Source organism: Schistocerca americana, chromosome 1 (assembly GCF_021461395.2).
Source record: "Schistocerca americana isolate TAMUIC-IGC-003095 chromosome 1, iqSchAmer2.1, whole genome shotgun sequence".
Lineage (NCBI taxonomy): Eukaryota > Metazoa > Arthropoda > Insecta > Orthoptera > Acrididae > Schistocerca > Schistocerca americana.
In genome coordinates, this window is record NC_060119.1 from 798,847,125 (window position 1) to 798,861,127 (window position 14,003).

At 39.9% G+C, this 14,003-nt stretch overlaps 1 protein-coding gene across 1 annotated transcript in view; it reads right to left on the bottom strand.

Moving 5' to 3' along the window:
• Window positions 1-14,003, bottom strand: part of LOC124612604 (ras GTPase-activating-like protein IQGAP1) — a 340,604-nt gene that overhangs the window by 15,985 nt on the left and 310,616 nt on the right. Inside the window, exon 30 of the mRNA XM_047140897.1 lies at window positions 6,743-6,867. Within this exon, the coding sequence (XP_046996853.1) occupies window positions 6,743-6,867 (125 nt within the window). The remainder of the gene's footprint in view (window positions 1-6,742; window positions 6,868-14,003) is intronic.

Here is a 14,003-nt window from a genome sequence, read left to right on the forward strand (position 1 = left end):
ACATAAAGCTTTCAGCCACAGCCTTCATCAGTAAAAGAGAGATAGATACCGTGTACTCATACAGGGAAGCACACCTCACTCACACACAACCACCAACTCCAGCATCTCGGGCCAGAATGCAACTATCACTTGGGATGCAAGCAGCAATCTGGAGGGGGTGGGGAAGGTGAAAGGATAGTAGTGTACAGGTGGGGAGAGAGGCTAACACTGTCTGGTGGAGTAGTCAGGAACTAGAATGCCAACAGGCGCCCTCTTCAGACTGCTGCTTGCATCCCATATGATACTTGCATTCCAGCCTGAGATGCTGGGGTTGGCAGTTGTGTGTGGGTTCCTTCACAACCTCAATATCTTCTCTCTAATCCTCTTCACATGCTGCTCCTCAACCCAGCTAGATGTTTACCTCCTCCTCTCTGATGGCTCTTTTGACAGCTGTCATCCCTTTCACACAAAAAAATCCCTCCCTTACAGACTGGCCAACCGGGTATGGCATATCTGCAGTGACAAAAATTCCCCTGCTCAGTATGCTGAGGGTCTCACCAAGGCCTTCACAGACAGGCACTATCTCCTGGACCTAGTTCGCAAACAGAGCTGTGCCATTTCCCTTCACACTGCCAATCCTCCCACCAGCCCCACGGACCAGCCACAAAGGAGAGTCCCGTTCATCACCCAGTACCACCCCAGACTGGAACAACTGAACCACACCCTTCACCAGGGCTTTGACTACCTACCATCATGCCCTGAAATGAGGGACGTCCTACCCGAGATGCTTCCCACCCCCTCCTAACGTGGTGTTCTGTCGCCCACCCAACTTCCACAACATCCTCCATCCCTATGCCACTGCCAATCGCAATCCCTTGCCACAAGGTTCATATCCCAGTGGAAGACCCAGGTACCAAACCTGCTCAATCCACCACCCAGCACTTCCTATTCCAATCCCATCACAGGTTTATCCTACCCCATCAGGGGCCAGGCCATCTATAAAAGAAGCCAAGTCGTATACCAGTTCCACTGCAATCATTGATCAGCTTCTTATATTGGTGTACCGTATTTACTCGAATCTAAGCCGCACTCGAATCTAAGCCGCACCTGAAAAATGAGACTCGACATCAAGGAAAAAAAAAATTCCCGAATCTAAGCCGCACCTGAAATTTGAGACTCGAAATTCAAGGGGAGGGAAAAGTTTTAGGCTGCAGCTCCAAATCGAAACAAAGTTGGTCCATTGTAATATAAGACACAATTTAGGTCGAATGAATGACGATACAGCTACAGTAGTTTGGTTCAAGTCGTAAGCTTAGCAGTTAAGCTTTATCAGGTAGCCATTGCTATGCGCCAGGCGCTCCGTCCGTATTTATACGGGTACCCTTCCTTTTGCACGTGCTTTGTCTGGTTTAAATCGTTTGCTTATTTTGCTTTGATCTGATAAGTGTCGTTTTCTTTGTTATAGGTGTTTACGTCACTCTAAGCTGAAAATGCATTACTGAACTGTGTCATACTTGTTTGTCGCATTCTGATAGTGCGTGTTTACAGCCTGTTGCCGCTCGCGGCATGGCTTGCTTTTGTGCGAGCAACCGCCGCTTACAAAAAAAAAGAGGAATCGTCTCATTAGCAAAAAAATGGCAAGAGACTGCTATTTTTTGTTACTTACACCACTGCTTTCTTTGATAATGATAAGCAAGAACCAAATAATAGACTGCGTATGATAAATGATGTTCTAAACGAGAGTGTAGTGAAAATTTTTCTCCGTTTGAAAATCTTTGCTGGCATCTCTTTAGTACATTACATTCTGCACAGAAATTAGAGTCATCTTAGATTTAAAAATCTAGTCAGTTGCCGTGCTTCATTTCTGACTGTATCACTATTAGGCATAAGAATAATACGAATATAAACATGACACAATACGTATACCCTTCCGCGTTTACTGTTGTCTCACTCTAGTTTCGTAGTTTATTAGGCAGGCAGGATTTAAATTATATAGCAGCAAACACGAAAGAATACATGGCAAAATGTTTATATTCATATTATTCTTATGGTGAAGAGAATACTGCATGTGATTCACAATTCATCAAGTTCCTATTAGCAACCATCTCTTCTCACAGGTAGGAAAAAATTCAGAACGTGGAGTTGGCCGTATTGACAAACATCCCAAACAGTCTTGCCAGTCGGATTTTCGTAGTACATTGAAATGCTGCTACATTAGAAGATGAACAATACGGAATTTGTATTTACTTCGTTGGATATTGTATGAAAATGAAGTGGTCAAAACTCGAGGCGGAGAAGAAAAGCTCGTCCTCCACCTTTTTTTTTTTTAATTTATTTACTGACGCAGAGGTTTTGGCGCCAGTATTTATCTTTGTGCCTACAAAGCATACCTGTGTACCGCTACGTATATTCGATGGCAGAAGTTAGTTGTGGCAGCGCATTTCAACATTTTTCAGAACTTCCGCTTGCTTTGCATTCGATTCTAAGCCGCAGGCGGTTTTTTGGATTACAAAAACCGGGAAAAAAGTGCGGCTTAGATTCGAGTAAATACGGTAACTACCAACCAGCTGCCCACCAGGATGAACGACACCACCAAATGTAGTCAAGAGCAAAGTAGACCACCATGTGGCACAACATGCAGCTGAACACAACACACTTGATTTCAATGGCTGCTTCACTACCCAAGCCATCTGGATCTTTCCCTCCACCAACAGCATTTCTGAACTGCACACAAGGGCGTTATCCTTACAACACATTCTCTGCTTCTGTACTTATCCTGGCCTCAATCTGCAGTAGCATACTGTTCCCACATGTTCCACCCAACAGTTTCCTTACCCTCTGTTCTATCATCTACTAACCATCTTAATCTCTCACCCTGTTTATTCGCAGCCCTCTGCCAATGCATCCGCTCATCTTCCTCACTCCTCTTTGTTTTTGGTCCTTTTTTCTCCACCTCTCTGCCCCACAATCTCCTGATGCTGTGTTTGTTGGCAGCCTAGTCCCTGCACTCTCTACCAGACAGTGTTCATCTCTCTTCCTACTCATACACAACTATTCTTTCTCCTTCGCTGCCCCCTCCAGATTGCTGCTTGCACCCCACGTGATAGCTGCATTCCAGCCTGAGATGCTGGAGTTGGTGATCATATTTGCATGTTATTTGCTTCCCTGTGTTTATGTGGATTGTGTGTGTCTCTCCTTTACTGATGAAGGCTGCGGCCGAAAGCTATTTAAGTGTCTTTTAATTGTGTCTGTCTGTAATTTGACGTGTCTTCTTTATGGTAAGTAGTAACATTTAGTTTGATATTTTCCAATGTGTAAAACGTTGGTGTATAGCCTTCTGAGAAACTCAGTTATCTTAAAGCCCTAAATGCCAAGAAGAGTTTTTGATCAGTTATACTTCCCATTTTTGGGGCCTACAAAATTTTGACATTTAGCGAAATTTGCATAATTTCAGAACTATACTATCTGAAAAAGTCTTTCGCGATGGCATACATGAATAAAATGTGAATTAAATAGTTAGGAACCTGATTGAGTCCAGCAACCTGATTGCCAGATAAAGCTTCACAATTGTGCCACCTGTTGATAATATTAATTGTTAAGATGATGATGATGATGATGATTTGATAAAATATTTTTAAAAAATAAAATTATAAAAACACACACTACAATGATAATTCTTCAAATGTTCTTGTGCACATTCAAATCAAATCAGTTTAACACAATAAATCAAATGGAGCAAACTTATTCTGCTACTGGATGCATTTTTAGAACTGACATGCGCATTCTACAATTGAAGTTCCCATACTGTAAGATAATGTTGTCTGTTTGCTTACAATTGTTCACTCCACTAAAAAGCTCAGGAGGTAATTGATACCGCTTAATCCACCAAATGTTCTCTTTTTTGTAGAATATCTTACTATGTGAAAACAAGAGCATAAATATAATCTATTTCTATGTTAAAAGAGCAGCACCTTCTTAAAAATTGCCGAAATGGGAATACTCAGATGAGAACTGATAGCTGCAAAAATTATGTACTACTGCTGAATAATAAGCTTTCCAAATTTCCTAGTCTTTAATCAGAATACATATTAGGACCATGGCAAAAAGAAGGCATGCTGTGATGTAACAGCCTTGAATTTTGTATCAGAGAAAGTGATACACAGTTTTTTTAGTGTTTTAGTTGATACAGTGTATTAATGATGACGACGACAATGACAATAACAATAAATTATTATTAATCTTATTATTATAATTTTTAAACTACACTTCTAATTTATTCATTATTTAATGTTGTGTGGAAGAATTGTGAATCATGTGCCTTGTAATGATAAATATAACACTGTTTTCAAGTTTATAATTAACCAAAACAAAGTTGCCAAATTTAAAAGAATGTTACAATATTATGAAAAAGATAATTGCTACTTACCGTATAGTGGAGACGCTGTGTTGCAGATAGAAACACTGAAGAGACTGTCAAAAAATTAGCTTCAGCCAACAAAGCCTTCATTGGAGATAGAAAAACACACACACACACACACACACACACACACACACACACACAGTGAACAGCTGCACATGACAAAGAGATTCAACCGGGTGGTGGGGGTAAGGAGGAGAATGGGCCAGGGTGGGGGAGGTATAGTAGGGTAGAGGTGGGGGATGGTAAAGTTCCGCTTGTAGGAGCATATGGGGACGAGGTGGAGAGAGGGTAGGGCAGAGGGCAGCTAGGTGTAATCAAAAGGTTAGACAGAGGAGGATTAGTGGAAAAGGAGAGAGGTGAAAAGACAGGGTGCATTGGTGGAATAGAGTACTTTGTAGTGCTGGAATGGGAACAGGGAAGGGGCTAGAGGGTAAGGACAAAGACTAAAGAAGGTTGAGGCCAGGAGGCTTATGGGAACATTTGCTACATTGCAGGGAGAGTTCCCACCTGCACAATTCAGAAAAACAGATGTTTGTGGGAAGGATCCATATAACACAGGCTATGAAGCAGTCACTGAAACGAAGAACGTCATTCTGGGCAGCATGTTTAGCAATTTGGTGGTCCAGTTGTTTCTTGTCCACAGTTTATTGGTGGCCATTTATGCAGACAAACAGCTTATTAGTTGTCATGCCTACATAGAATGCAGTACAGTGGTTGAAGCTTAGCTTGTAGATCACATGACTGGTTTCACAGGCAGCCCTGCCTTTTATAGGATAGGTGATGCTTGTGACCAGATTGGAGTCGGTGGTGGTGGTGGTGGTGGTGGTGGTGGTGGTGGTGGGAGGATGTATGGAACAACTCTTGCATCTAGGTCCATTACAGGATTATGCACCATGAGGCAGGGTGTTGGAAGCAGGAGTTGTGTAGGGATGGAGAGGATACTGTGTAGGTTCGGTGGCTGGCGGAATACCACTTTGGGAGACATGGGGAAGGATAGTGGGTAGGACATTCCTTATTTCAGGGCACAATGAGAGGTGGTTGAAACATTGGTGGAGAATGTGATTCAGTTGATCCAATCCTGGATGGTACTGAGTCATGAGGGAAATGCTACTCTGTGGCCAGATGGTGGGACTTTGGGAGGTGGTGGTGGTGATGGTGGTGGTGGTGGTGGTGGTGGTTATGGGTAACTGGAGAGATAAGGCATTGGAGACAGCTGGGGCACCCCATTGCTGAGCACACTACCCAACACAATGTGCTTCATTTTGATGACTGCTTCGCAGCCTGTGCCATCTGGATCTTTCCCACCAACACCAGCTTTTCTGAATTGCACAGGTGGGAACTCTCCCTGGAATATATCCTATGTTCCTGTAACCCTCCTGGCCTCAACCTGCATTAGGCTTTGTCCTTACCTCTAGCCCCTGCCCTGTTGTGATTCCAGCTCTATACCGTCCTCTGTTTCACCAACGTTCATATAGTCTTTTCACCTCTCTCCTTTTCTGCTCCACTAATCTCCCATACCCTCCCCTGCCCAACTGCACTTAGCTGCCCTATCATCTCTCTATCTCATCACTGTATGGTGGTAGAGGCAGCACTTTACTGTCCCCAACTCCTACCCTGCTATCCCTCTCCCTCCCTGCCCCAGCCTCCTCCTTACCCCCACCACCTGACTGCGCCTCTCATCATGGGCAGCTGCTTGCAGTGCGGCTGTGGTCGCGTGTGTGCATGTGTATGTGCTTATGTGGTGAGTAGCAACTATATTTTTCATGATATTGTTACATTCAATCCTGGTTTTTTAAAAGAATGCTATTGTGATGTATAGTTGCCAACTGAAGGGATGAATGAAAATTTGAACCAAGGCCAGAATTCAAACCTGGGTCTCCTGCTCACTGCTAATCTGTGGTGCAGTGTTGGAAAAAACTCTTATGAAAGACTTGGTCTAAGATCTTTGCACTTATCTGTTGCATGATGAACCTTTGATCTGGACAGTTGCAATATTTTTCAACACACATAATTACATTCCATCCAGAATTTTTCAAAGATTAATACATCTGAGATATGTAGTCAGCCCATGTAGTCATTTTCTCTTCCCTTGTGATAACTGTTTGGATTTAAAATGCGCAGAAAGTATTCGGATATATTACGTAGTTTACTTTTAAAGTTACAGTGTGCAAAAACGATATTATTTTCACAGCAAATTAACTAAAGTGGCTTGAGCAATTATCTCACTATGTGACATGTAGTATCTTAACCATGTCTACCAAAGTCATTTATCTAACTATTGCAAAGAAGTAGTACAATTATTTTCACAATTTCCATAAGCATAATAATGTTATGATTACTTACCTTTTACCTGCATTCAGATTCTCCAGACATTTTTGAATATATTCACTGTAGTAGCTGATTTGCTCTTCAAAAAATTGTGTTTTCTTCTCCAGACTTTGTTTGGTGCTTCTCAGCATTTGGATTTCCTGTGAGGCAAAAAGAAAGTATAGTAATGAAGAGCTTCTGTACAGAAATCATCTATTAACTTTTTCTTATTGTCATCAACAATTGCAGGAAAACTGTATTAATAATAACCAAATCACAACAAATCTAAGCATAGAAATCAATAACAAATCCATAACTTTGTAGGCATGACATCAGTCAGCTTATTACTCATGTATGCAGCACAGATACAAATGTGAATTAGTAGTACAAAATTACATACATACATACATACATACATAGAAACTTTATTCATGACACTCAGTACTCTTTGTTGGTAATGAAGATATCCTTTATACTTTTGACAAAATTAGCTGTGAACTGTGTATTTCTTGTTGATTACATAAAATTATGACAAGCTCGTTTAGGCATAAGTCCCATTATCAAGTGTTCCTGTTGACATTACATTTATACATCATCTTTTCTACATCTATGTAATAATACTATCAGATTTTATGTTGTATTATATTTTTGTCTAGATGTATTGACACCCACAATTCATCTTGAAAAACAAGTTCTTTTATGTACTATGTTGTTAACATAGGTCACATATATATTTTCACTCATTTGCTATAGAAGAACAGTAATGAAAGTAAATATGTAACTCATGTTAACAACATAGAACATAAGTTCTTTTATTTTCCATGATGATTTATCGACATCACTCCATCTAGATCCAAGTATAAGATAAAATCTCACAGTACTCTCACACAGAGGTAGAAGACAGTGATATACAGGGTGTTACAAAAAGGTACGGCCAAACTTTCAGGAAACATTCCTCACACACAAATAAACAAAAGATGTTATGTGGACATGTGTCCGGAAACACTTAATTTCCATGTTAGAGCTCATTTTAGTTTCGTCAGTATGTTCTTCCACCTGCGCTCCAAGGAGCACGTTATCATGATTTCATACGGGATACTCTACCAGTGCTGCTAGAACATGTGCCTTTACAAGTACGACACAACATGTGGTTCATGCACAATGGAGCTCCTGCACATTTCAGTCAAAGTGTTCGTACGCTTCTCAACAACAGATTCGGTGACCGATGGACTGGTAGAGGCGGACCAATTCCATGGCCTCCACACTCTCCTGATCTCAACCCTCTTGACTTTCATTTATGGGGACATTTGAAAGCTCTTGTCTACGCAACCCCGGTACCAAATGTGCTCGTATTGTGGATGGCTGTGATACAATACGCCATTCTCCAGGGCTGCATCAGCGCATCAGGGATTCCATGCGACGGAGGGTGGATGCATGTATCCTCGCTAACGGAGGACATTTTGAACATTTCCTGTAACAAGTGTTTGAAGTCACGCTGGTACGTTCTGTTGCTGTGTGTTTCCATTCCATGATTAATGTGATTTGAAGAGAAGTAATAAAATGAGCTCTAACATGGAAAGTAAGCGTTTCCGGACACATGTCCACATAACATATTTTCTTTATTTGTGTGTGAGGAATGTTTCCTGAAAGTTTGGCCGTATACAGGGTGTAACCAAAAGGTACGGGCAAACTTTCAGGAAACATTCCTCACACACAAATAAAGAAAAGATCTTATGTGGATGTGTGTCCGGAAACGCTTAATTTCCATGTTAGAGCTCATTTTAGTTTCATTCCAATGTGATCAGATTGTAAATTTTCACAATGAACACATGTGGGCTGACGAGAATCCGCACACAACTGTGCAATCACGTCATCAACACAGATTTTCTGTGAACATTTGGACAGGCATTGTTGGTGATGTCTTGATTGGGCCCCATGTTCTTCCACCTACGCTCAATGGAGCACGTTATCATGATTTCATATGGGATACTCCACCTGTGCTGCTAGAACATGTGCCTTTACAAGTACGACACAATATGTGGTTCATGCACGATGGATTGGTAGAGGCGGACCAATTCCATGGCCTCCACGCTCTCCTGACCTCAACCCTCTTGACTTTCATTTATGGGGGCATTTGAAAGCTCTTGTCTACGCAACCCCGGTACCAAATGTAGAGCGCGCTCGTATTGTGGACGGCTGTGATACAATACACCATTCTCCAGGGCTGCATCAGTGCATCAGGGATTCCATGCGACGGAGGGTGGATGCATGTATCCTCCCTAATGGAGGACATTTTGAACATTTCCTGTAACAAAGTGTTTGAAGTCACACTGGTAGATTCTGTTGCTGTATGTTTCCATTCCATGATTAATGTGATCTGAAGAGAAGTAATAAAATGAGCTCTAACATCGAAAGTAAGCATTTCCGGACACATGCCCATATAACATCTTTTCTTTATTTGTGTGTGAGGAATGTTTTCTGAAAGTTTGGCCGTACCTTTTTGTAACAGCCTGTATACGTGTAATGTCACCTGCAACACTTGATGGTGGCACATGTGCATACAAATTGATTGTGAATTTGTGTAATCCACAAGATATAATAAAAAAAAATTGCGGCTAATTTTGTCAGTAGTACAATGAAGCTGTAATGTCAGCTTATGCAAGCTGCAGGCCAAGCAGAGAAGAAGGTATTTAATGTAAACGAAGATGTTGCAAGACTCAATCCAGTAAACTGTCTGCTCATCAACTATGTGGAGTGATTTTAAGCTGCCAAAAAGTTTGTGTTCTGCACAATTTTTTAGAACATGATTTGTTGATTGCATAACACTGTGATCATGAAAGGAGTTCTCTCCGAGGCTCCAACTAAATTTTAGATGGTTCCACAATCCCTATCTAGTGTGCTACGGACTCAGCTGGGCCACAGTTTTCATGATAATCTGGCACTCAGGACACTGATGGTTGAACTTTGTACAAATTAGTGATAATAGGGCTTTGCCTCATCATCTTTCCTAGCCCTTAGATTGCATAAATTCATCTATTGAGTAGAAGGCGCTGTCATACAGAAATTCTTTTAATTTGTTTTCAAATACTGGTTGGCTATCTGTCAGACTACTTGTTAAGTGACGAAAGTCTCTTGTGGCTGCATAACTCTCACACCCCTTCTGTGCTGTAGTTAGATTTAACCCAGATAGTGAAGATCAGACTTTCTCCTATGCACATTGCTACTGCTTTTGAACTGGAATGAGTTATTAATAACAATTTCATAAATGCATTTATATATGTTGTGAAGCTACTGTGAATATTCCTGGTTCCTAAAATAAACTCTGCAAGATGACCTTCAGTGGGTTCCAGCGATTATTCTGATTATAAACTTTCTTTAATGATGAATTAATCCAAAATATGATGTCATATGAGAGCAGTGAATGAAAATAGGCATAGTAGGCTAATTTACTGACATCACTAAAATTTGCAATAACCCTAGCTGAACCCAAATGTTTCAACAGATCAGGAATGAGTTTTTTTCTATTCATTTTCTCATCAATGCTCATATTCAAAGATTATGAATACTCTGGCTTAGCTACAGACTTCTGTTCAAAGTCTATATTTATTAATGATGTTATGCCATTTACGGTACAGAACTGTATATGCTATAGATAAATAAATAAATCAATAAATAAATAAATAAAATAAAATAAACTGAATACACTAACATACGCTGTTAGGATTCTCACTCAAAATACAAGCTGCTCACCTGTTGCCTGAGGCGACACTGTGCCATGGTGGTACATAGTGACTACCGATGCACAGAATAATTTTAAAAAACACATGTAAAACACAGAAAAAGTTTATCAGGATGATAATGAAAGCTAAATGTAGGGATTCCTGTTGCCTCCATTTTAAAAGTTTGAAAATACTGTCCCTGGCTTGGTTATACACATAAAAAAAAACATTCAAACATAACTATCATATACTTGTATATGTAACTAGGCAGAAGATGAATCTATACATATACACAGTAAATACAATCTTATGAAAAGGAGATGTGTATCATACTGGAGTTGAAGTTATGTAATTATATGCCTTCTTACTTAAAATGCCTACAAACATCGAATACATTTAACGTAAAGTTGAAACAGTTCTTGCTTGACCACTGCTTCTACAATGTGTCTGAATTTCTGGGTCATCATCATAAGAAAATCTCACTTACCAAATATTGTTAATTATGTACACTGTGGTGACCAAAGTCATGGGATAGTGATATGAGGACATACAGATGGCAATAGTATAGTGTACACAAGGTATAAAAGAGTAGTGCAATGGTTGAGCTGTCATTTGTACTCAGGTGATTCAAAAGAAAATATTTCTGACATGATTACAGTCTCAAGATGGGAATTAACAGACTTTGAATGTGGGATGGTAACTGGAGCTAGATGAATGGGGTATTCCATTTTGGAATTCATTAGTCTGATATCCACAGTATCATGAGTGTGCCAAGGATGCCAAATTTCAGGTATTACCTCTCACCATGGACATCTCAGTGGCTGATGGACTTCACTTAATGACCGAGAGCAGCAGCATTTGCATTGAGCTGTCATTGGTGACAGACAAGCAACACTGAATGAAATAACTGCAGAAGTCAATGTGTGATGTACAGAGAATGTATCCATTAGGACAGTGTGGCAAAATTTGACATTAATGGGCTAAGGCTTGTTCCCCTTTCAACAATATTCCAAATTGTTTTAATTTTATTATGAGATGTGCTAATCTCAGACATAATACACATACTTCTGGATTTTTAATAACTTCCCTTGACCTAGTACTGTAATTTTTATAATATTTGACTGTTTCTGGGTCATTGATTTTTCTTGCTATTAGATACATTTCCCTTCTCCAATTTCAAGATTCTGTAACGCTTTCATAAGCCATGTCTTTTGACATGGTTTTTACAATCATTTTTCAATGTTTTCTTGGAGAAACAGTTTTCAATTATACTCACAAACATGTCAAAAAATAAGATATATTTTAAATTAGCATCAGGTTCCCATTTTACCACATCCCAATCTAACTGCTGAAAGCTTTCCCTAAAATTTGCAATTGTTAAATCACCTTTCAGGCCATTTCCTTCTTTCATTTTCTTGCCGGTGTTGCAACATGTCCTGGTAGCACCATCGATGAACATTTTGTCCCTGTGGCACGAATTCATGATGAACTATTCCCTCAAAGTCAAAGAAAACTTTCAGCATGACTTTGACATTTGACTTGACCTGATGAGCTTTACTTTTTGTCTTGGAGAAACTTAGAAACTTTCCCAACCATTCGTAACACCAAGTATGGCTTAAGCACTCATCACTGTAGGCTTCCTGCATCATTTGGTGTGTCTCTGTAAAGGTTTTCTTGAATTTCGCACAAAATTTAATGCAGACGTGTTGCTCCTCTAACTCTGCCATATCGAAATTCACAAACTGTGCAACACAATGTTCTACTCAATACAGCACTGAACAATAACTAACAGACACACAACAATGAAACTTCTGGAAGTTACACATTAAACATAGCATGTGCAGGGACGCCAGCTGCATTTTGCTCCAACACGCCACTAGCTTGAAATTAAGAATATTTCAGAAATTTTTGAACAGACCTCGTACATGTGCTGAAAGCTTATATCCAGTTACATTTACTTTTCCGTATCTGTGGCTGTATAATGTTCAGACAGGCATAGTATACCTGTTACATCCTCAGTTTCTAAATCTTCCAAACAAACAAGAAGCTGCTGTACTTTGGTTTTTAATACCCTGATATACTGAAGCACTATACTAACATTATTTTTCACTGTACTTTTACAAGAATCTTGTGATATTTTAACATCTTTAGTACCTGCCTGCCTGAGTTTCTCATAAAACTTAATTACTTTCAATGTTGAAGCAGTGGACACTGATCTTTTCTAAAAAGAAAAAAAAGAAGAAAAAAAGAAGAAGAAAAAAGAAGAAGAAGAAAGAAGAAGAAGAAAAAGGGTACTCCCACGAGTCATTGGTTGCAAAGCGACTGATGGCCCTCGCCCCCCACAGGATTTTGCTAGCAACCCAGCCACTTTAGCCTTCTCATTCCTACTGAGATACACGTCATGTCTAAGGAAATCCCACTTACCAACAGTGTCAACAGGAACTGAATCCATGTCTGACCTAGTAGTCACTTGAAGCATCAGATCTAACTCCATATTGATCCTACTTGCAAAGCTGTTCCATTGGGGCAGGTCAAACTGCAAACTTCTGTTTTAGTAATTTTAAATTTAAATCACCATGTCAAAGTTCTATCCTATTTTGTTGAGGCAACTTGCTAGTTAAAATTCACATTACTTCGGATTTCTTCTCTGGTATGAAACTGTCACAAAAATAGTCTTTCATAATACTGATTGATGTTGTTGTTGTTGTTGTTGTTGTGGTCTTCAGTCCTGAGACTGGTTTGATGCAGCTCTCCATGCTACTCTATCCTGTGCAAGCTTCTTTATCTCCCAGTACCTACTGCAACCTACATCCTTCTGAATCTGCTTAGTGTATTCATCTCTTGGTCTCCCTCTACGATTTTTACCCTCCACGCTGCCCTCCAATGCTAAATTTGTGATCCCTTGATGCCTCAAAACATGTCCTACCAACCGATCCCTTCTTCTAGTCAAGTTGTGCCACAAACTTCTCTTCTCCCCAATCCTATTCAATAGCTCCTCATTAGTTACGTGATCTACCCACCTTATCTTCAGCATTCTTCTGTAGCACCACATTTCGAAAGCTTCTATTCTCTTCTTGTCCAAACTAGTTATTGTCCATGTTTCACTTCCATACATGGCTACACTCCATACAAATACTTTCAGAAACGACTTCCTGACACTTAAATCTATACTCGATGTTAACAAATTTCTCTTCTTCAGAAACGCTTTCCTTGCCATTGCCAGTCTACATTTTATATCCTCTCTACTTCGACCATCATCAGTTATTTTACTCCCTAAATAGCAAAACTCCTTTCCTACTTTAAGTGTCTCATTTCCTAATCTAATTCCCTCAGCATCACCCGATTTAATTTGACTACATTCCATTATCCTCATTCTGCTTTTGTTGATGTTCATCCTATATCCTCCTTTCAAGACACTGTCCATTCCGTTCAACTGCTCTTCCAAGTCTTTTGCTGTCTCTGACAGAATTACAATGTCATCGGCGAACCTCAAAGTTTTTACTTCTTCTCCATGAATTTTAATACCTACTCCGAATTTTTCTTTTGTTTCCTTTACTGCTTGCTCAATATACAGATTG